The sequence below is a fragment of the Accipiter gentilis genome, chromosome 22, assembly GCF_929443795.1.
Source record: "Accipiter gentilis chromosome 22, bAccGen1.1, whole genome shotgun sequence".
NCBI lineage: Eukaryota > Metazoa > Chordata > Aves > Accipitriformes > Accipitridae > Astur > Astur gentilis.
In genome coordinates this window covers 12,795,790-12,818,543 of record NC_064901.1, presented here as the reverse complement: position 1 = coordinate 12,818,543, position 22,754 = coordinate 12,795,790, and the positions used below count along the sequence as shown (strand labels likewise).

The following is a 22,754-nucleotide window of genomic DNA, read 5'->3' as shown; positions in this document are numbered from 1 at the left end:
GTGACATTATGAAAGAGCAGGCTGGCCTCATTTAGAGAAGAATGTATGATGGGGTGTTCATAGTGACCTTTATGGTCTCCTTAGTAACGTTTGCATTTTTGTGAAGGTTTCAAGAGCTGAAATGTAGAAGTGGGTAGAAAGTAATTTCCTTTTCACAGAAGAACTTGGTTAACTTCGAAAACAATTTCATATCTTAAATGGAGATTAAAGACCAGTGCCTCAAAGTATCACAGAAAAAGGTTGAAAAATGTGGAAGAAAAAGGAATGTGAAAGGGAAAGTTACAGCACCAGCCAAAGCTGTATGATAATTAAAAGATTATTCATTTTTATTTTGTACTGAGACCACAAAGGCATAAGAACATTTTCTCAGTAACTGAGTGAAGTAATAAAGCTTTACCTATGTAACGACCTTTTCATTCTTTTACAAATCTGTTTTTACATCTCTCATGCTTCACAAGTCCTTCCCTGGCCCTTTGTTTTTTCACTTTCCCATTTGTTTTCCCTCACAGTCAGTGTGCTTCCATTTGTGAATGCTTCCATTGCTCTTTAATTATGAGAATAATAAAAGGTGCTGCTTCTCCCTGCTACATTTTGAAATTTGTGATTCAACTGTGGGAGGCAATGGTGAATAGTGTTGAAAGCTGTTACATGCCAGAATGCCTATCAAAAAAACTCTTAGAGTCACCTCTTACAGAGGTGATTTCACTTTTATTTTGACAATCTAAAATGTCTTTTATTTATATGTAAAAGTGAAATTTCATTTTAGCTCAGAAAGAACATCAGAAATTAGATGGCTTAACACCAAACAAAAGAATTTTAAAATACTTGAAGTTGTCTAAATCTTTTGTTTTGTAGATAGTCTATTACAACGAAGTGGAATTTTTTTTTTAACAGATTCAACTGAAATACTGAAATATTTCTGAGCTGGATGCTCTTAGGTAGGGATCTTTATCATTCCTCTCTGGAAAAAAGAAATTTTTAAATTTATTCTTTTTCCCTTCAGTTTTCTGTGTGCATATGTGAATTCTTGCATAGGATAGGGATTTCACAATTTGCGAGAAGTCACTGTGTTTTGAAATCTACTATTAAAATATGGAGGCCAATGACAAATAGTGTTGAAAGCTTTGATATGCCATAGTACTTAACAAAACAACATTTAAGAAGTGGATAATATGCTGACTTTTGGTAATAAAATTTCGCTTCGGGATGCTGAGATTGTTGTTTTTAACCTTTACAAGAGGAAATGCATCCATGAAGTGGCTAGCTGCTTTGTGTGTTCTTTGCTGGATTTTCATGTCCCAACATGCACTAATAGAAGAAAATCTGTATCATGTATGCTTCTGTCTGGTGAAGTGGAGTTGCAGCTCAAAGGAGCAGCCAAGGTCAGCAAGGGTTTATTAGTCAGTCTTTCCTAATGAGCTGTTCAGGCTTTTCAGCATTTCCATGTGGTGTTACTGATGAAGGTCTCCCAGCTTGTGGTTAATTATTGATACTGCTCTTGCCTAACTTGAAATGTTTCAGGGTTTTGTGCTTAGCTGCTAAATATATGGCTTCACCACTGTGTGTGTACTGTGTGTCTTTATGAAACTTCTTGACTACTTTGTCTTCATGAAGGAATTCTCCCTGTTCAGTGTGGAGCCTCTCTGCAGTGCAAGGCAGTGAAAATGCAAAGATTGAGAAAAGCATAAAAAATCCAAGAAAGAAGAGACTGAAATCCTATGAAATTGTATTAAAATATCAATCTCGGTAGTCCTAAGGCTCCCAGACAATGGGAGCAAGATTATCTTTAAGGTATGTATTTCCTGAAATAGAAAAGTCCCAGCAAGAGAAAAATCACCCTGTAATATAAAATTTGCACGGCCAGTGCTGGAGAAGGTGGAATAGCAGACTACGGAATGATAGCAAAGGACAAAAGCAATAAAACAGTAACTTTATAGAGGATGCATACAAGCACACAAAGAGCTAGCAAGAAGTGCTTTAACCTCTTTGGAACCACTTGTTGACAGTTGCATCTGCATTCAGAAAGGAAGCTTGGAATGATTCTTCATGGTGTATGAAGATATTCCCCAGTTTAGTGCTTAATCATGTTTTAAAACTTGCACATTATAATGCCTATATTAGTGTCATACTCTATAATAAAATTCTTGAAGTTTTAGGTATCTCTGCTGTGCTCTGATACTTATATTAAGCAAAATTCTCCCCCTTTCCCTCCATTGACTTCCTATTTTCCATATTTTTGATGCAATAGGTGCTTTTCATCCTTATTTTCCTTTAATCACGTTTACATTGTGATTGTTTTCCTATCAGATAACTTGAATATCCAGGAAGACTCTTTTCTTTCCTTGTGTTGGGTTTTTTTTCACTGCTACTTGCCACATCTTATATTGCAGCTTTATTATTTTCATCAATACAATTTCACTTTAAGAACTGGGAATGTTTAGACTTCGTGTCAGCTGCAGAATGCTGTTAATTCCACATGATGATCCAAGGATTCTCCTGTTTACTTAAGAAGTTACCAGAGACCATATTCTGTATATTGAATACAGTGAAAATCTCTTTAACTCTGTTTCAGCACATGGACACGGACATGGTATTATATAGTTAAAATATGCATAGAGATCAACAAGATAATTTATAGGCTTAAAACTTCAGCAAGACTGAGCTCATGCTCAAATTTAGACATATTGCAAAACACTCTACTTAATGAGGGCTAAAATGAAACTCATCTAAAAAAATTCATTATAAAACCCTGCATTTATCAGAGTTTGTGAAAGTTAATTTATTCCATCACCTTGAGTAAATATGTTATGCACTCAGGAGAATAAAATGGAACACATACTGTGAACATGATGGCATTTTATTTTGACAAATTTGGAAGACCACTGTAACATAGGAAACAATTGTCTACAAGAGAAATGAAGTGAAATGTGATCATGGGAATATAAAAGCCACTAAAAATTAAGTAGTATCAATGTTATCTTACTGTTTTGATTTTGAAAACATGTAGCCCATGCCTCCTTGCCAAAATTACCTGCTTTTTGAAATTTACTACACGAGATGTTTGTTTGAATCTAATAATTGTAAGCCATTTCTCTGAATGAAATACACAGTTTTCTGTAGTTTAAAAATTCTGTGTCTAATATTCCTGTTTTTAGAACAGGGACAAATTTGGCAAGGATGAACATTTTGCCGATAGAGGGAAAATCTGTCTGAAATTGGAAGTTAATACTTTTGAAACAAACTTTTTTCTCAGTAAAGACTTTAGATTTTAGCAGCTTCTGACTTCGCAAATCTAGTGCTTATGGTATCTATTGCATCTTCTGGTGCTGACCAGATTTTTAATGTGCCATTTCCACAAAGCCACTGAAGATACCAAAGCCACCAAAATTGTTATAGAATAACCCTGGGGCAAAACTAAGTTCCACTGATTAATGGGTGCCAGAAGTTACTCTTGGTTAGGTAGAGATCACCCTTCCAAGCATGCTTTGAAACTGAAAGCTAGAAGTCTGTCTCCTGACCCCCTTTTTGATGATGAGGCAATGTAGAAGAAAAGCCACTGGGATTTGAAGGAGGCTACAAGAGCTGGTAAGATGTATGGAGATGCAAGAGGTGAAGCTTTAGGTAGAAAATGGTGAGTAGAGATACCAAGATGGAGGGGGAAAGAAGTAGTCTGGAAGTTAAAGCAGAAAACTGTAGGAGATAGATTGCAGAGACTTGGATCCGGGCATCACCGTACAGGTTTTGCTTATAAGTGGACAATTTCCCCCAGGATATGAATCCTAGAATGAATGCACTCTATTCAGTATTTGATTTTACTTCTATTGGTCAGTGAGTAATACTCTCCCTTGTTTATTAATCAAAATGTGATCTGAATATAGTAGTTTCGTTATGGATTTGCCAGCATCAGTCCAGTTTTCCAGTTTTAATTTGTCAGGATTTTACATACGTATAAATTGATTTTACAATCTGTATTCAGATAGGTATGTATTATTACTATTATTCATATTTTATGCACAGAGACCTCAGGTATTTTATTGGGATGCTTACGTTTGCATATATGATCATATCACAGTTAATTTTTAACTTACCTTGCAACTATAAATTGGATCCCAGAATCTCAAGATAGTTGGTTAGAAGATAAGGTGTATCATTGGTTAACACTTGAGAAACACTGACTAAAATGACTTGACTCATCTGGCAGGAACTTTGCAGTTTGAGCAAGTATAGAATCTGCTTTTCCAGGTCAGCATTATCATGCCTTTACTATAATACTGTTGTGTCTCTTCCTGAGATTTCATGCTTTGTTCATTATATACCTTTCAACTTCAGCACACATAATGCAGAACTCTTAAAAGTTTACAGTTTTTTCATAATACAGTTTTTAATTATTGTCTGAAATAACTCCCGTCATTTTCACTGAATGAGATACTGATTTTGTTGAAGAGAAAGTTTCTATGTAGCTGCACTACATGGAAATATTGATAGAGAGGGAGAAAATTAGGGTTGCTCTGGCAATGACACTTGTAGTTTTCCCTTTTGAGTAATTGACCAAGGTTGGTTTTTTAACAGATTGTTGTGGGGGCAATATTTTCTTCAAATTCCATAATGGGAATGTCTAGAATAATGTGACTATGCATAATCAACATGCAGTATACATTAGTTTAAAGTAGCTATGTCTTTTACACAATTATAGAGTCATTTCTATAATTGATGTTATACTTCTGTTTATCCAGGTAGAATCTCTGAGTTCATAAGCTGTATCTTAGATAAGTGTACTGGTATCTGTATCTGCTAAGTGTCACATAAACATCTCTACAGTGTTAAAAAGAAGACTAGTTATAAACACAGCATTAGGTTTTCTTGTGAATGTTACCTGATCGGTGAATATTTAAAGACTGTCTTCTGGTTTTACCACTGAAGTTTATGATAGCATCTGCAGGATTGGAAGCTTCCTAGGTAGAAGTCAAGGAAGATAACCTTGTGTGTAGGGTCTCCTCATATACTTTGCCTTGACAAAAATATCTGCAGTTTGAATTTTCTCTTTAGTCATTGTAATTGAGGCAAGTACTATGCTGTCAATATGAAAAAATCTTTTCTATAGAGAAGTTGTGAGGAAAGGAATAGATTTTTTTTTTGTCCTTCTGTAAAAAGTGTGTAACTTAATGAAAACTTGTTTTCTGAATGTGAAGCTGAATGTGAAATTAACCTCTGCCTTCATTTCCTTTGCTATAGAGAAAGAGGTAGTATTTTTTGTAGTATAATATATTTTATGTTGAAGGAAGGACTGTTTCACCAAGCAATCCATTTGTTTTAACATGCTAAGGTCCCTCTCTATAACATGAGGAATGTGATAATTGTAAGCATCAGAGAATTACTCTTTTAGTTGACTATGTTCCTTAAAGTAAAATCAAACCTCTGTTGTTATTTTGATAAGGCCCCAGAAAATTATTTTCCCTCCATAGCTAGAAAGTGAATGGCTTGCTACATCTCAAAATCTTTTAGTTATTTTCATTGCACGTGTGAACTCTCTATGTATTGGTGGAGAGGCTAATCATCTCCTCCAGTGTATGTATTCTTAGAATTTTTAGACAAAAATGATGTTCATATAGAATGGAAATCTTCAGTTTCTAGAAGTGTAGAGTTACTTTTATTTTATTTTCATAGCAAACTCATAGCACTATTTGGCTGAGTATTTCCTGTTGAAAAGTAGTATTCATTGTTGCCTGTAATCCTTCTATAGATATATAACTTTATCTTTCCATACTGTTTTCCATGTGCTGTACTTATACTGCTTTTCTGCTTCAACTTTTGCTTCAGTCAAATCATTGGTTGCAACTTAGCAGAATGTGATATATATCATTACTTTCCTGTGTAGTTACAAAGCTTTCTTATAATGGCTTAATCTTGGAGTCTGGTTGCCAAAGAAATTAGTTCTTTATACTGTGAAGCAATGTTGACAGTAAACTCTCCTTTCCTCTCCACCCCCCTCCCCAAAAGAAAAGGAAGAAAAGGGAAGAAAAACAAGGTTGCATTACAATTCTGGCAACATCAGCCACACTAATAAAATCAAATTCAATGTTGTTTTACGACTTTGAATTTATGTGACTGCACAGGATCAAAGGATTTGTATCCCACTGGACTGCAAGGTCTATAGTTCATGGCAAAAAAACTCATCAAAAAGAACATTTTAGTAGTAAGGCTTTTCATTTTAATCAGCCACAGTAATAAAAAAGCTGTTAGGTGTCCAAAAACATTCTTCCAAGATCAGAGACAACTTGGTCTCTGCTACAATCAGTTTTCTTATTGGATCCATACTGCCTCTGTAGTTTTTGTCACTGAAACTTCATCTTCAACTCGTTTTCAGGTATTTTTTGCATTGTTTTCACGTTTTACATGCCAAATCATTATATATATCAGTAAAAGTAAGATTCATAGAATTTCCCTGGCAAATGAGAAATACTGTAACTTCTTTAAAGTAAATTGTCATCAAAACAAGTGATTAACTAAAATAGAATTTTAAATATGGGTCTGTATTTTTATATATTGTATTTTAAAATATTGGAATAGCAGTAATTTTTTTTTCCTTGGATATAATCTTTTGAACACCACCACAAAGCATAGGTGTTAGTATTTTTGTATCTATACAGACATAGTAACCTAGGCTGTGCTGAGGCTAAGGTAGCAGCTGCAAGTGAGAAACAGAATGGGGAACTAACTACAATGTTTGCGATAGGAAAGGCCATCGTTATCATGTTTGGATTCTGCATGTTAATTGTGCATGGTCCTAGTTCAACAAAAGTTTGAAATTATTTTTTAACATATGGTGTGGTTTTATTCTCTGATTAGCTTGGCCTCAGAGAAGTTGTATGCCATATATCATTTACAATTATTGATGTGTTGCATGCTGAATTGCCTCATTCCATTCTGCAGAATTTAAATCTTTAGCAGAGTTTAACAATATATAGAGATACTACCAATGAAATTGTCCATGAAAATATCAGTTTTCCTGGAAATTTACAGGTAGGTTTCAATTTAGCTGGCTACCCCTTTTTTACAAACTGTGTAAGATTTATTTTTCCTAGCATTAGCTAGCTTACATTTAGGAAGAATCAACATAGGGTCACTTTCTGCAAGGATCACTCCCTTTCTGCATAGCATGACACACACCGGATGTTACACGGTCTCTTGTAGCTGCTGTACGCTGCTTACTTGCAAAGTTCTAGTGGGTGCGGTATTCCCTTCTCACTGCTACTTGAGATACATGCAGGCTTATATTGGGTTTTGTCAGTTGAATATTTTCGTGGTTTAATTCTTTTAAAAAGCATTCATCAAATGAACAGAAACTTTAGTATTTGTGGGAATTTTATAAGTTACCTACCAAACATACATAAAATGCTAACTTACCTACTGTTAATATTTATATAGTTATTTATTTATAACCTGAAATTCACATGTTTAAGCACATGTTGTTAACAGTTGACTTTATTAAGTAATATTTAGTCTAGTTTTTTAGAGGTACTGTCATTTATTTCAAGGGATGACATTGCTTAGCAAATGTTCCTGTGCCAAGAAGTTAGTGAATCCAAGGCATTAATAATTTTCTGCCTGATATATATATCAGATTCAAGAAGGATTTAGATTCCAGTGAGATTTCTCTGTAGGCACAGAGATGCCACAGTAGATGCCCATTACTTACCAGGTGCTAAAGTTGACATAATAGGATCCATAAATGTGGTGTATGCTGTGGAGTACAATGAACATTATTAGAGATATTTTTCCATATATTGGAATTCATAATGTTTGCAGGATTTTGAGAGATTACCAAGAAATTTCAAGGACACATCAAGGGTTCTCTCTGGGTGTTTGATTAGAAGTTATGGAGAAGAAGGGGGATTTACTCTTAAAAAGAGGGTTCATCTGAGTAAAGTTATATGTAAATAGGACAGCTATAGAAAAGCAAGGACTAGAGATGACCTGTTGTGAGCTATGTATTTTATAACAAAATTCTCCAAGTGAGTTAATTTGTGTAATCTAAAATGGTTGGATGGTAGTTATTAACAGGGAAAGGACTGCGGGGAGGATATGTATATGTGCAGGAAACAAAACCTAGATGAATGCATTTTTACAGAAACATTTACAGAGCAGACACAAAGCCATCAGGATGAGGAGAGGAAACTTTAAGGCAACCTGGAAATCACTTTGTGAGGAGCATGGAAAAGAGGACAGAACATTAAGAGAGAATCGAGGTCTACAAACAGCTAGAATAGGAAATGCTGAAGCTTAGAAAAATATAGGACTGTGTGCGGTCCATAATGCAAGAGGTCGTTTGTATCTTGTATGGAACAGTCCCCTGAAATACATGGTCCTGGTCAGAAAACAGCTACAGAGTCTTTGTGTTGTAGATCTGCTTTGCAAGGCTATTCATACTCTTCCTATAGTGACAAAATGGAGGTGCGTTTATTACCTTTATACGTAGGTGGTCACTGAAAGCTTAGCACTCGTGTGAAAGAATGAGCTGATTCAATTCCCACTCCCACTATATTCCATTGTCAGCAGACTTACTTAATAAGTTCCAGTTGTGTATTTCTTTTTATTTTTTTAAACTTATGGTACATATTTATTAAAAAAAAAACAAAAAAAAACCAAGCAAAAAAACCCCCAAAAACCCAACCAAAAACTAACAGCTATTTCTTATTTATTGTCTTTGTAGAGCCACTAGATTCAATATGTACAAATGCACTGGCCAAAAGCTTGCAAATGTTTTGACAGGCACTTCTTGCTGGAGACAGGCACACAGGCTTTGCAATTGAAAGGATGATAGCTTGGTTATTATTGATTCTGGGTCCTGGAAAATGGTAAAGAGGAGGAAGAGAAGACAGAAAGCATATATAAAGAATCAAATGCTAACAAATGGGATTTAATTTAGAAGAATCATTTTATAGTAATATAATAAAAGTGAAGGGTGACAGCAAGCCTACAATGAATATAGGCATTTCAGTGACACATTTCCCATGTGGGAATGTAGTATACAGTTGAATATGCATAGAAGATGAAATAGGAAAGACAAAGAGAAAAACAGCACTGGGAATTGCTAGGAGATTAGTTCAGGAAGCAAAGCAAAGGGGTAATACGACTGACATACTATACAGAGGGAGGAGAGTGGAGAGTAGCTGAAGATGTTAATAAATGTTACCTAATTTTGTATGTGGAACTGAGTCTATAGAAAAGAAGTATTCAAAATGTGTTATAAATGCAAACTAGTTCTGAAACGCCATGAAAAAATGTTACTGGCTACGTCAAGAATAGTTTTGACTGACACTGGAACAATGAATTGGAATAATATTAGAAGCACATAAGCACACAAGAAAATATAAGAATATGTTAAATACATACTATAAAAATGCCATGCTTGATTTGAATGTTTTTGCAGCAGAGAGAGTAGATATTACTATATTAACACTTCCAGTTTCTCATTAATTTTCTGTATTCTGAGAAGTGCATTTTGCTGGTTTTGAAGTTTTTCTAACAAAGAATAAGAAAATACCAGAAATAACAGCAGACAGAGTATAAAACAGTGCATTTCTCAAAGATCATTTTACCTTAAGTTGCCTTTAAATACCTACTTGTGTGGAGTGTGTTACTTTCTCATACATTCATTCAGTTGTTCATATACCTGTTTGGGTTTTTTTGAAGTTCATCTTGGTTAGATAGTTTTTCTTCCAGACAGGACAAGGAAAAAGATGAAATGAAGTGTATCACACCAATTATTTCAATACAATCAAAAAAGGTGAGAGAGGGAAGGACTGGTAAAACTTCTTTACCATCTCCTTGCCTTTATACTAGTCTAGAAATACAAGGTTTTATTTTACTTTGTATCCATCTGAATTGGTGGCATAGGAAGGAGAAATTAATGAATTAATTCAAAATTCCAGGTTGATGGCATGACTTGGTTCTTTATGGTAGATAATTCACATGACTTGAGCAGTTATACTGACAATCCTTTTATTACAGTAGTCACACCTTCAGATAGTGTAAATATGAGTCTTGTAAAGGCTGGATATGTTAACTGCATCAAGCTTTCTGTCTTCTGTTATGCTTTCTGTAACAACTTCCTTAAGCTCACAGTAATAGGCATTTTATAATGAAACAGAGCTTTTAACAACTTCACTCATTATATGAATATGCATTGTTCAAATATAGCAATCAATCTGTTAAGTGTGTCTAGAAAAATAAGTAGGTAGGGAAGTTATTATGGAAGATGCCTTCTGAGCCACTGTAAATGTGTGACTGATAAATGCTAATTATTATAATTCTTAATATAGGATATACAATTTGATCATCTAGGTTTCCTTTTCATAAATAGAGATTTTTACTATCCTATTTTAAATAGTTAAGCTATTAAAGATCTGCTTTGGGCTTTGGATTTTTAATGATATTTGGCATGTCAAAATGCAATTTAATTGCAGTGTTGAATAATTTTGCAGCTTAGTTTTTGGAAGAATAATATCTTTTTTTTTTTTTAATGTGTAATCAAATAGCTACATGCCTAGTGTCTATTTATAGGTTTTACTTAAGTGTAGTAATCTGAGATGGAGGGCCTTTTCATAACATTTCCTTGTAGAAATGGTAATTGTTCAAAGAATCACAAATCAATCTTTACAAATAATTGCAGGTGTTGTTAAATCAGAGCTTGTATTTCAAAACGTATCAAGCATGACATATATTTTCACAGTAAATATTATCAAACTTGAAGTGAACTAATGCTTAAAATGCTATGTGAATTTTAAGCAGTCTGTAGTCCTATATGTAAGTAATTATGCACATGATATTTTTTTAAAAAAAGCTGTATGTTGCAGTGTAACTGGGTATATTTTAATGATGTGCTATACCAATAATTTTATACTTCAAAATTACTGGCCATAAGGCTGTATTTCTTTATCAACTACCCAAATGCCAGTAATTGGTAAATAATTAAATATTCAGAAATATATAGAAAAACAATGTTCTGTATACCCACTTGTCAAATTTCCTCTCAACTACTTTGCTACATTTCCCATATAAAACTATGTATTTCATATTTTTAAATTAGAAAGAGATTTGGGCTCTGTATACGTAGCCTGTACAAATATTTAGAGTTCTGGGAATGTTTGAGAATGGTAAGTCATTTAGCTTACATTTTGCTATGAGGTGTAAATATAATCCTTAATGTGTATCCTTGAAAACGGTGATATACCATATGTAACTGATTATATTTCATGAGGTATTTTTTAGAGAGGAATTTTGACTTTTATGTAAATTGGCACAGGTTTAATATTTTTTCATTGAGAAATCCTTTGCTGAATCTCTGATTGTTGTTAAAATTTAAAACAAATGTATGTTTTTTCAAGGACAGAGATTTAATAAAAAAGGGCTTTTTTTTCTTTGTCAACACAATACAAGAATAAAAAGTGTGAGCTCTTCCAAAAACTGAAGATGAAATTACTTAGAATGAACAAAACCAAAAAGAGTCTGTCTGTGAAAAATTTGTTTTTCCTCTCTTTTCTATGCACAGTACTTTGATGGCCAAAATATTATTATGAAAAAAAAAAAAAGCGGTAAAGTCTATACAAATATTTTTCATCAGCAACTGAATAATTTTTATCTTTTTTTCTTTTTCTTTTCTTTTCTCTTTTGTTTTTGATCTCCCTTTCTCCCCGCATCATGTCATGTCATGTCATGTGTCCTCCCTCCCCCTGCCAAGCATTTCTACTTCTAGAAACCATACCTTTAGATATTATGTGCCTTGTTTCCATTTTTTTCATTTTCACAGCTTGGCATAAGTAACTAATTAGATGTAACAATCAGTGTAGAAATTCAGAAAACGGGAACAAATCGAGCTCACTTTCTCTCTACTATGTTGTTTTTCCATGCTAATTAGAGTAAAAACAAGTAAAAGTGTGTGTTTCTCAGTTAAAGAGGTCTGTCTCTGATATACATAGAACAGCTTTGCTCATTAAAGACGTGCCATTTTTACACAGTTGCTTTTTAGAGTAGAATTGCACTGTAAACACTAGGGAAAAAATACTCATTAACAGTGAAGCATTAACTTGCTAGTTTCAAAGCAAGAGTTCTACATATTGCTTGCTCTAAACAGTGTTTTTTACTGTCTTACTGTTACACTTCTCAAGATTTTTTTTAAACATTTATGGTGCAAATAAGTCTTGACAAATAACAAGCCAGCATCTGATTTGTGAACGTAGATTGCTGTAGAGATTTATTGTTTCCTCATATTCAAACATCCAATTTGTTCTAAAACTTTCGTATCAGAGCAATTCTATGTCGTGGTTAGAAAGTCCCTGTCCATATAAAATCACATTATATAAAGCAGTAACATAACAAATATACTTGATTCGATTGCATTTAATTGACTATATAGACTATAATTGACTGTATTGACTATTAAATGAGACTGTACTCTTTCTGTCGCCTATCAGAGCACAGAGAAAAGCTGTCAAATTGGTATTGAGATTTGTCTGTGTCTATCGATGTTATCGTTTCAAAAACATTTAGACAACCTGTAGGTTACATTCTGAGGACTTAGTATTTTTCTTTTGTGATTAATTACATACGTTACCATCTGAGACTGTAATGGTTAATGGAAGTATGGTACATTGATTCAATTTCTGGGCTTTTTCTTCCTTTGAACATACGCTTCGTGTTCCTGAGTCTCCCGGGACCAAGGCTGAGCTGTTGGCATTATTTCAGAAAACATATCCTGCCTTTTTTCTCTCTGTTGTGTCAAATCATTTAGCAGTGACTTGCACTGCAGGTGCAGAAAGGAAGCTGCTGGAGTCATACAGCGGAGGGCTGGGTGTAAGGGGACCTTATTTAGTCAGAATCAGAGGTGCAAAAACTCTGAAACCTGTGTTCCAAGCAAGGGCAGATTTGGAAGCAAAATAAGACTTATCAGGGAGAGGGACAGACCAAGCTGCCTCTTTATTCAACCTCTTCAAAATGGATATTGCATGGAAGCAGAGAGCCTATGGAAGAATGGAAGAAGAGGTACATCAGCCAGGAAAGCTAGTTTTAGAGGTCAGAAAAGCATAGGATTAAAATGACAGTTGACAACATTCAAGCTGAATTACATCTTGCACAGGAAATTTAAGGGTACAGTAGAAGTATTCTTCAGCAATAGAAACAGAAGGAAACTGAGGAAGCAAGGGGAGTGTTACCCAGGAAGGGTGAGCTGGAGACAAAAGGCAATGTAGATTGAACCTAGAAAATTAATACCGAATGAGCTGCCCCAGATTTCAATAGCAGTGATCATGAACACAGGGATGGCTTTTTTCTTAAACTGAACATACACACAGCTTTTAGTAGCTGAATGGAGCACAAGGATTACTTTTTTGCATATGACATTTCTCTTTATATATTTTAATATAGAGTTGTTGACTCATGATCAGTTTGTGATATGCTGTCCTTCGCAGATCCTTTTCCCATAGAATTGCCATACTACTGATCAGTCCCTTCAGTGGCTACGTACGCTGCAGTCCTCTTTTTTGAATCATAGCATGTATTTTCAGACCACTTGCTTGTCTGATAAAATTATTATTAATTCAGAATTTGAACAGTGTTCTTCAGCATACTAGGATGGCATTGTTTGCATAGTTAATATTGACAATGAATGCAAGAAAGATTGGACTAAGGTAAGGCATTTTTTTTCAGTAGCATATTGCTGTGTGAATTAGGCTTAAGATACTCAGGAGGTACTTTAAAATTTATGATTGAAATCTGATTTCAGCACATTAAGGCTTTTACAGTACATTTATTTATATACTTATATTTTCTTTTGAGCCAGCAATATGAAGAGGAAATAGTAATAAGGTTTTATTGAAACGTACCTGCCTCTAATCTGGTATTTATAACAGTAATCTGGAGAAAATAGATCTCTACTGTCATGAAAATTTAGGCAGCTGTAAGTATCAATTTTGTGTGTGTGTGTGTGTGTGTGTGTGTGTGTGTACAGGAGAGGGAGTAATACGTGACAAAAACTAGATAATGTCACTGACTGTCATTGACACAATGAGAAGCCAGAGATCCTCTACATGCCAAGGCCTGAGGGCTTTATTTGACATGCTGTCTGAGAGAGTGGATTGATGCTGCAAGAAAGTGAAATGGTCAGGGGAGCAGAAAAATGCATTCCTTGCACTAGTTTGTCAGTTGTTGAATCTACATATACAATCACAATTTCTTACATGAATGTTGTTAAGAAGCAGGCAGCCAAACTTCTAAACAAGTCATCAGAGTTACAAATGCATTTTTCAAATTAAAAAAATTGTTATCCTGTATATCTAAAACACGCTGATGAACATCTAAATTGTTCTTCATAATGTCTTGCTTTCATTTTATACAGAAATCATCAGACATTTTAACTCTGATTGGCTTCCAAATCCTCTACCCTTCCTCAGGAATAAATCATGTTCATTCATGCTGCATAGGATGGCTTTCTAAGCTTTAGTTTCCAGCCTTCTCCCCATATTTTCTGTCCCTCCAGCCTTCTTCCCGCACCTTCCCTCCCTCAGACATCTTGTTTCCTGCTGAATTTTTTTTCCCATTTCATTCTGCTTAAAATAGCTCTGACCAAACTATTATATTGTGATGGGAGCCTTTGGTCATTGTTCATCTTAACAGTAGTTCCCAAATACTCTAGGAGTCTGGTGCATGACGTGCCATGAAAACAGACTCGGTATATTGCCAACGTGGTAGTAATAATTGCTGACATGATTTAGTAACAAGGTACTGAATAATTTGAACAGTGTCTATTCAAATCCATCTAGATTTGAATTTAGCTAAAAATTCGTTCTTCCCAGCAGCCACAGGTATTGTTATGTAGCCATCATAAACATTTTAAAGGAGTGTTGACAGAACCTGGAAATAAAACTGTTAGCTTTGGTAGACATATCTACACTATAGGGGAAAAACTTTGGTTCCCATTTAGATGAAAATAGTATTTTAACTGGAAAGGTTGTGCACAAGTGCTTCTAACACAAATCTCTATTCAATAAAATGTCTCTGTGTTCACATTATATTTTTAATATTTCAGGATTCTGGTGACAGCATATATTATAAAAGTAATTTTGATTATTTCCCACTTGAAATTGTGAGATGGATATAGTTCTATTATATTCCATTTCAGTATGTTGGATTTGTTTACAATAATGTAAAGTATAAAAAGATTCCATTGTTCCTATCCTTTGATTCATGAATTGTAAGGAAGAAAAGATTTGCCTGGATATGTACTGTATCACCACTTGCTATAGCAAAATTTAGTGACTTATCTTTATAATAAAAATGCTAACTATAAATTTTATGTATAATGAAATAGAAGAAGGATTCTAAACTAGTACAAATCCCACAAGTTCTAACAAACATCCCATTTGTAAAGTCAAAAAATCACCTTGCATAATGAATGGTTGTACTGGCAAAAAGCTTGTGTCAAAATTTATTTTAGTTTCAACTTGGTTTCATTATTTAGTTAATTTTAGTTAATTTATTTTTAGTTTGAGTTGTCCATAGGCTCCTTCAAGATTTGTATGTTGAGATCTAGTGATTATCAGTAAGTATTCTGCAGCCTGAATTCTGAGATTTCATTCTAATAGGCAGTACCATGTAAAAAGTTTTAAGCCACAGACAAATGAAAATCGTAAATTTAAAAAAAAATATTTTTAGTTATTGACTTGCTTTCAGGAGTCAAAGGTGCCTAAGTATAGTACACACTGGCTTTCTTTATTATGTAACACTACATGTTGATAAGGTATGTAACTAGTCCTTAGTGGTATAACAAAGAGAATGTAATAGACTTTATACATATTTGTCATAGTACATGATAGAAAGAGAATGTTCAAATTCTACCTGTGTGGAGTGACTGGATGCTGTTTGGTCTCCATTTGATTCATTACAAGATTTTAGCTCATTTCATCTCTTTTGAAGAAATATTTTTCAGGAAGCAGACCTTTACTAAGAATACGTATGTATTATTTATGTGTATACATATATATAAATAGTACATATTAACATACATATTCTTGAAATTTTTGTTGAAAATACTATCATAGTTAATGCAAACTGAAAAGATTCCAGTATTACTTAATATTTTGGTGAACAAGATTGTTTTGAGATGTAAGGTAATCAAAATTAAAACTTGTTTTATTAGTTATTGCTCTTTTATATTGCAGTCACTCAATTGGAAAATACTGATCTTTCCTGTTGATGAGACATTCAACACAGATTCCCAATGTGTCATTTTTGTTAAGCCTGCTTTTCTTTTTTGTGCTTAGTAATTTTAGCTTTAATTCTGGTTTATGTTAGTAATTTTATTATTTTTATTAACAGAAATTAATTTTGAAAATGTCAAAGTTAAAAGCAAGACAAAGCGTAAAACTATTGCCTCAAATATAATTTTGAGTTCAAACCACCATTTTTATATTGTAAATTAGAGACTGAAGATCTGTAGTTGAAAAGGTATATAATACTAACACAGTTGCTTTCATGCCCACTTAAATGTAATAAGTAGTTTTGTAGAATACTGTGCTTGTTTTTTACAGTGTGTTTTTAAGGTGACTTCAGATTTACTGCTGGGAAAATCTTTAACGTTCAAAGTAAATTGTTCTATCAGGGAGTTTTTGATGTCCAATAGGGGCAGAATACTATGATAAACAAAATAGCTAAATTCCCTAAGGCAAACTTACTTCATTACCTCATTTATGGATCAGTATGCCAAGTTTAAAAAGAAAGGTGATTGCTCTGGAGTAATTCACATGGCAGAAAATTTTGTGATAGTTGAACTGAACTAATAATTAAGCTGAGCAATAACAAACTTTGATAGAGTAACAGTAGGAAAAGAAAAAAAAGCCAAGCAAAAAATATTTTATTTGTTGTACATATTAGTCCTAGTTTTTCTATAAAACTAATAGAAATTGGGTTGTTTCCAATACAAATCTCTGTTTGATTATCTTTGCAAGACTTTAAACAATTTCCCACCTTTACACTTGCCAGTTAAGAAAAGGAGCATTTTGTATCCAGTATTTTCAGATTGTTTACTTTGGATTTTATCTTAACAAATTGATTATTGAATGCAAGCTGATTATACTGCTATAAGAAAGAACATATATCTATTCAAGCTTCTTTGTATGGTATAAAATTACAGTATATTACACTCCTGTATTTGCCATACTGACCTACACATGCATGACTTGGATGCATATTAATTAGTGCTGTAAACTATTAACTCTGACCTAATACTCAAGTTGGAATGATAAGTAAGAAGTGCTGTGTTGCCCCTTCTGACCAGCACTGTGTGGGAAGTTTTTAAGTGTAAATTGCTGTGCCTGCAGGAATTTGGGAAAATCACAGACCATTAGCTGCTTCTGTTGAAATGTTGGCTTCCCTTTGTACAGAGATCCTGAAAGAATCATGGAAAATGCTCTTTCAGGAGTCATTGGCTTGCAAAGAAACAAGATAACACCAGTCAGCTGCCTGATTGATAGAATCATGGCATAACAGAAAATAGCTTGCAGGGACTTAATCATCTGGAATAGCAGTATTGGATCGGATTATTTGAAGGAGTTATTTCTGTGTCAAACGTTTGGATTTTTCTGATGTATGGTAAGAAAAGTAGTTTGGTTTTTTCTTCCTTACTTACATATATTCTTGAAAGGTTGTTATTTCTTTCTACTTCAGTGAAATCCTCTTTATCCTCTTGGTCTACAATTTGTTTTCCTGAATTGTAGATTGAAATATATCTGGTAGAAAAGAAGTTTTCATTTAATAGTAAAGATAAACTTGAAGGAGAATTTATGTGTGCCTCTGAATTTAATTGATGAGAACACTTTTAATAGATTGAGAAAGTATTTTAATTTTTTTATTTAATGTTTTATCTGGGAGGAATTTGAACTTCTGTTGTGGTTAATCTATTTTACTTCCTAACATGTTAACTATATATATGGCATATTTGTGAAGTGAAATGGTCAACAAAATAATGTCATTAAGTACAACACCATTCAAAAAAGGTACCTTTGTTCCATAATGAGCTAGTAATTACTGCATTCAACAATTAAAAACCAGTAAGTCTGCTTAAAGACAAGGTACAAGTTAGAATTTGCTAAGTTAATATTCTAGATATTTACTCATAAAATACGTTTTGTGGAAACACACACTGCTTACATTTCTTTAAAGGCTAGTACTTGTCCGGTTATGTAATAGCTTGCAATAAAGCCATTTAGAACTGGGAAAGTGAAGTATTTCTGTCTTTGCTTAAAGTAAGAACATAGTCTAAATGTGACGATTTTTAGTTACTACGAAATAAACACTTTAGAAAAATATTTCCACTAAGGGTTTTGTTGTTGTTGTTCTACAGTCTCAGTTTGAACTCAGGGTATTCCATATTCGTGGGGAACATGCTGTATCAACTGCTCAGCTTGAGGAAACCATTGCACATCTGAAGAATGAACTCGACAATAAATTAAACAGAATAAATGAAAAAGCAAAGGATATCGGTGTTTCTACTGAAGATGATAACCCACCAAAGACATACCGAAATGTATGTATACAGACTGACAGAGAAACTTTCATAAAGCCTAGTGAAGAAGAAAACAGGGCTGTGAAAAATAACCAGATAGTACCCAGAAAGCTTAATATTTCTTCTTTGTCACATAGTATTTCTGCCCAAAGTGAAAATAAGGACAATTACAATGTACAGTCTTCAGAAAGTGTCTTATCTTGTCAACCAAAACAAACGCTGCCTCCTCCACCACCACCGCCACCTCCACCTCCCCTTCCTGATTCTTCACTACCAGGTTTAGTTCCTCCACCACCACCTTTGCCAGCGGGTCTGACTTCACTGACATCTCAGTTTGGATCTAGTCCACCACTGCCACCTCCACTTTTTGAAGGCTGTAGGAATTTTCAAGCACCACCACCACCACCACCACCACCACTTCCAGGGTCGGGACCTCCTGTTCCTCCTCCACTGCCTGGATCTGGTTTACCTCCACCCCCTCCACCTCCAGGGCCTGGGTCCTTTTTTAATAGCACTTTATCGTCAAACCAAGGTCCTCGAAAACCTCCTGTTGAACCTAGCCGTCCCATGAAGCCTTTGTATTGGACACGGATACAATTGCAAGGTAGCAGGTAAAATATATTTATTTGGACTTAGAGTTGCTATTTATAGGCCATGATACAAGGGTATGTATACTATTTAAGACTTAATAACAAAAACTTAACAGTCTCAGAATGTGTAACAAAATCAGCATAGAGGCATGGAATTTACATGTTTTAAGAAAAAAATTGATTCAGTTCTAGAAATCTAAAAAAAGATCATCAGAAATTACTTTGAAATATTAAATATAAATTAGAATTATATGCATTATAAATTAAAATTATGTGCATTATAACAAAAAGAAATTTTGTCCTTTTTTTCCCAAAAATCCAAGTACTCCATGGGCAACTCTAGTGACAGGGTAGCACTAAAGAGAAAAAAGCTAGCCAACAGATTAGAAAGATTTATTTTTTTTTTTTAAATCTTAATTAGAATTAGAATTGAAATGTTAAAGTTGGTGAGGTGAGAACCTAGAGTTTCATTTTTGCTTTCCAATCATTTCAGGTGATACCATCTTCAGAGCACTATGTTGTGTCATCCTCTATGATTCCAGTTCTAGAAACAGTTAAACTGGAACCTAACCTCTGTCTATAGATCCGTCAGAGCAGGAAAACTAAAGCATATGTATAAATATATGTAGCTCAGGAACCTGTAGCATGAAGCATCCGTTATGGAGGAGGTTCAGTACTGATAGACACCTCTGTAGTCAAAAAAAAAAAAAAAAAAAAAAATTTACCAATCTTACTCTGATTTAGTGCTGGGATGAAACACTTGAGGGAGGGGATGCCATCCAGAAGGACCTTGACAGGCTTGACGAGTGGGCCCATGCAAACTTCATGAGGTTCAACAAGACCAAGTGCAAGGTCCTGCACCTGAGTTGGGGCAATCCCCAATATCAATACAAAGTAGGGGATGAATGGATTGAGAGCAGCCCTGCAGAGAAGAATTTGGGGATACTGGTGGATGAAAAATTGGACAGGAGCCAGCAAAGTGAGCTTGAAGCCCAGGAGGCCAACTGTATCCTGGGCTGCATTAAAAGAAGCGTGGCCAGCAGGTTGAGGGAGGTGATTCTCCCCCTCTGCTCTCGTGAAACCCCACCTAGAGTACTGCCTTCAGCTCTGGGGCCCCCAGCATAAATAAGAAGGACATGCATGACCTGTTGAAGCAAGTCCAGAGGAGGGCCACAAAGATGATAGGGGGCTGGAGCACCTCCACTGTGAGGACAGGTTGAGAAAGTTGGGGTTGTTTAGCCTGGAGAAGTCTTGGGGGGACCTTATTGCGGCCTTTCAATATATAAAGGGTGCTTATGAGAAAGATGGAGAAAGACTTTTTACTGAGGCCTGTAGTGACAGGACAAGGGGCAATGGTTTTAAACTGAAAGGAGGTAGATTTGGACTGCATATAAGGAAGAAATTTTTTACAAGGTTGGTGAGACACTGGAACAGGTTGCCCAGAGAAGCTGTGGATGCCTCATCATTGGAAGTCTTCAAGGTCAGGTTGGATGGGATTTTGAGCAACCTGATCTAGTGAAAGATGTCCCTGCGTGTGGCGGGGGGTGTGGGACTAGATGATCTTTAAAGGTCCCTTCCAACCCAAACCATTCTATGATTCTATGAAAGTAGTCTAATAGTATATACTGTTCTGGCAAGTCTAAAGTTACTATGAAAGATACTGTTTTATTGATTTGTTTATAAGGGATCATTTGGTGAACAGGCATAAATAAACAATTTTTGGACAGTCTTTTTGAAGTGATCCCACAAACTTTGTTTATGCTATCCATTTATTCAGCTGGCAGAGGAAAAGAAGTGCTCACATTTACGCTTTCTGAGCCAGCATGCATACCTTACTGCCACAGCGGTGTGTGGTTTCAGTGCTGCTCAGCTGCTCTTTCGGATTTTGGCTGATTCCAACTTTGCTTCAAGTGTTTATTAATGTAACATAGAGCTCCATTAAGAGGGTTGGCTCACAAAGTATTTTGGGGGGATGCTTAAGTGACATGGACTATTTCTAGTTTAACAAGGGGCTGCTAGAATCATGAACTAAAATTCAGGTCCTGTGTTATGCAGGTAATGAAATTACACGATTATTCAGGTCTTAAAAGTAAAATCATTATTATCTGTGTTCAAAATTATTTTAGCATAAGTGCAGTTACAAAGATGTTAAGTTTATTTTAAACATTTTAATAATTTACATTATTATACGTGACATATGCTATACTATATATACACACTATTACATACTGTATTATATACTGTGACTATATTAGATATTATTGTATGTTATGAATCACTGTATTACAGATTATTTGTTTAGATTACTTATTATTATAATAGGTCGCTATAAATTATTTAAGTATTACAAAGTATTTATGAGTATTCTAAATCTTTTATTTTAAGTTATTTTTAGGATTATGTTTAAACACTGTTAAAGTAAATATCTGCATTTAAATGTATTTAAATATGAGTTTTGTTTTAGCTTACAGCTTTTTGTCTGAATTTATTTTGATGAGAAAGAATCATTATTCTGGTATAATAAAGCATAGTAAGGTGTTAATATTTTATATAAAATGTTTGGCAGGAACAAACAATTAATGAAATGTCAGTTGTATTCTTTCCATGATTCAGAATTAAAGGCATTGAAATATTTTGGAGCAGGAAGTTTGAGCATTTGGGGTTTACTTTCCAAAAATTACTAGTGATAAATTGTTTCATAGTGAATAAATAGTTGGTCCATAAATAAACCTTATTGTAATTCTTCCTATTGATTCACTGAAATCAAAATATTTTTCTGAAATATTGCTGGTTCACCAAGCTTTTGCTGAATACAAGATAAGGTCTAAGTCATAGCTTTCTGGTGAACTGCTGGTTACCAGATATAATGGTCCAGCATTTTCATGGTCTGCACTAGAACTGGAAACTTCTTCAAGGGTCTGCTGCTCAGATCAGCAGCTATCCAGGACTTGAATTTTCTTGTTACAGAGCCAGAAAGAATCCTTCATTCTTCAGTGTGGTTGACACTACAGCTAGTATCAGGGAGAGTGAAACTGTGGAGCTGTAAGCATGTCCTGTGACACAGAATATGGTGCATCAGCAGATGCTAATGGAAAAATTAGAGTTCCTTAAACATTCACAATGGTAAATTTACGGTTGTGTATTAAGTATAAAAAATCCTAAATTTGAAAAAAAACAAACAAAAAATTTTTGGTTCCCCTTAAATTGATAGGTATTGCATTTTGTTGCATATTACATCTAATAAAAATATGGTTAGTGACATCAACCATTTGTATTTTACAGGGGTTTTAATCACTTTTTTTTTTTTTTTTTTTTTTTTTTTTTTTTTTTTCTTCCAAATAATTTCACTGCCTTTTAGTGACATCTGCTGGAAGAAGTGGTCCCACCTTCTACTGATAAACAGACAAGAGCACTCAGAAGTTTTGTCACACATATTTTCTTGAAACACTGAAATTTTGAAACAAAGCTCATTCAGAATTGAAGTGCCATGTTTGCAGCACTACATAGTATTTTCCCCAAATCCAGATAAAACTAGAGGATTGTGTAAAAAAGTTCCTAAGTCTTCCAAAACTAAAGCTGGTCTAGGAATGCAAAAAAAGAGGGAAAGA

General features: G+C 34.4%; 1 protein-coding gene across 1 annotated transcript in view; it reads left to right on the top strand.

Moving 5' to 3' along the window:
- FMN1 (formin 1) overlaps window positions 1-22,754 on the top strand; it is a 145,266-nt gene that overhangs the window by 30,096 nt on the left and 92,416 nt on the right. Inside the window, exon 4 of the mRNA XM_049825227.1 lies at window positions 18,395-19,167. Within this exon, the coding sequence (XP_049681184.1) occupies window positions 18,395-19,167 (773 nt within the window). The remainder of the gene's footprint in view (window positions 1-18,394; window positions 19,168-22,754) is intronic.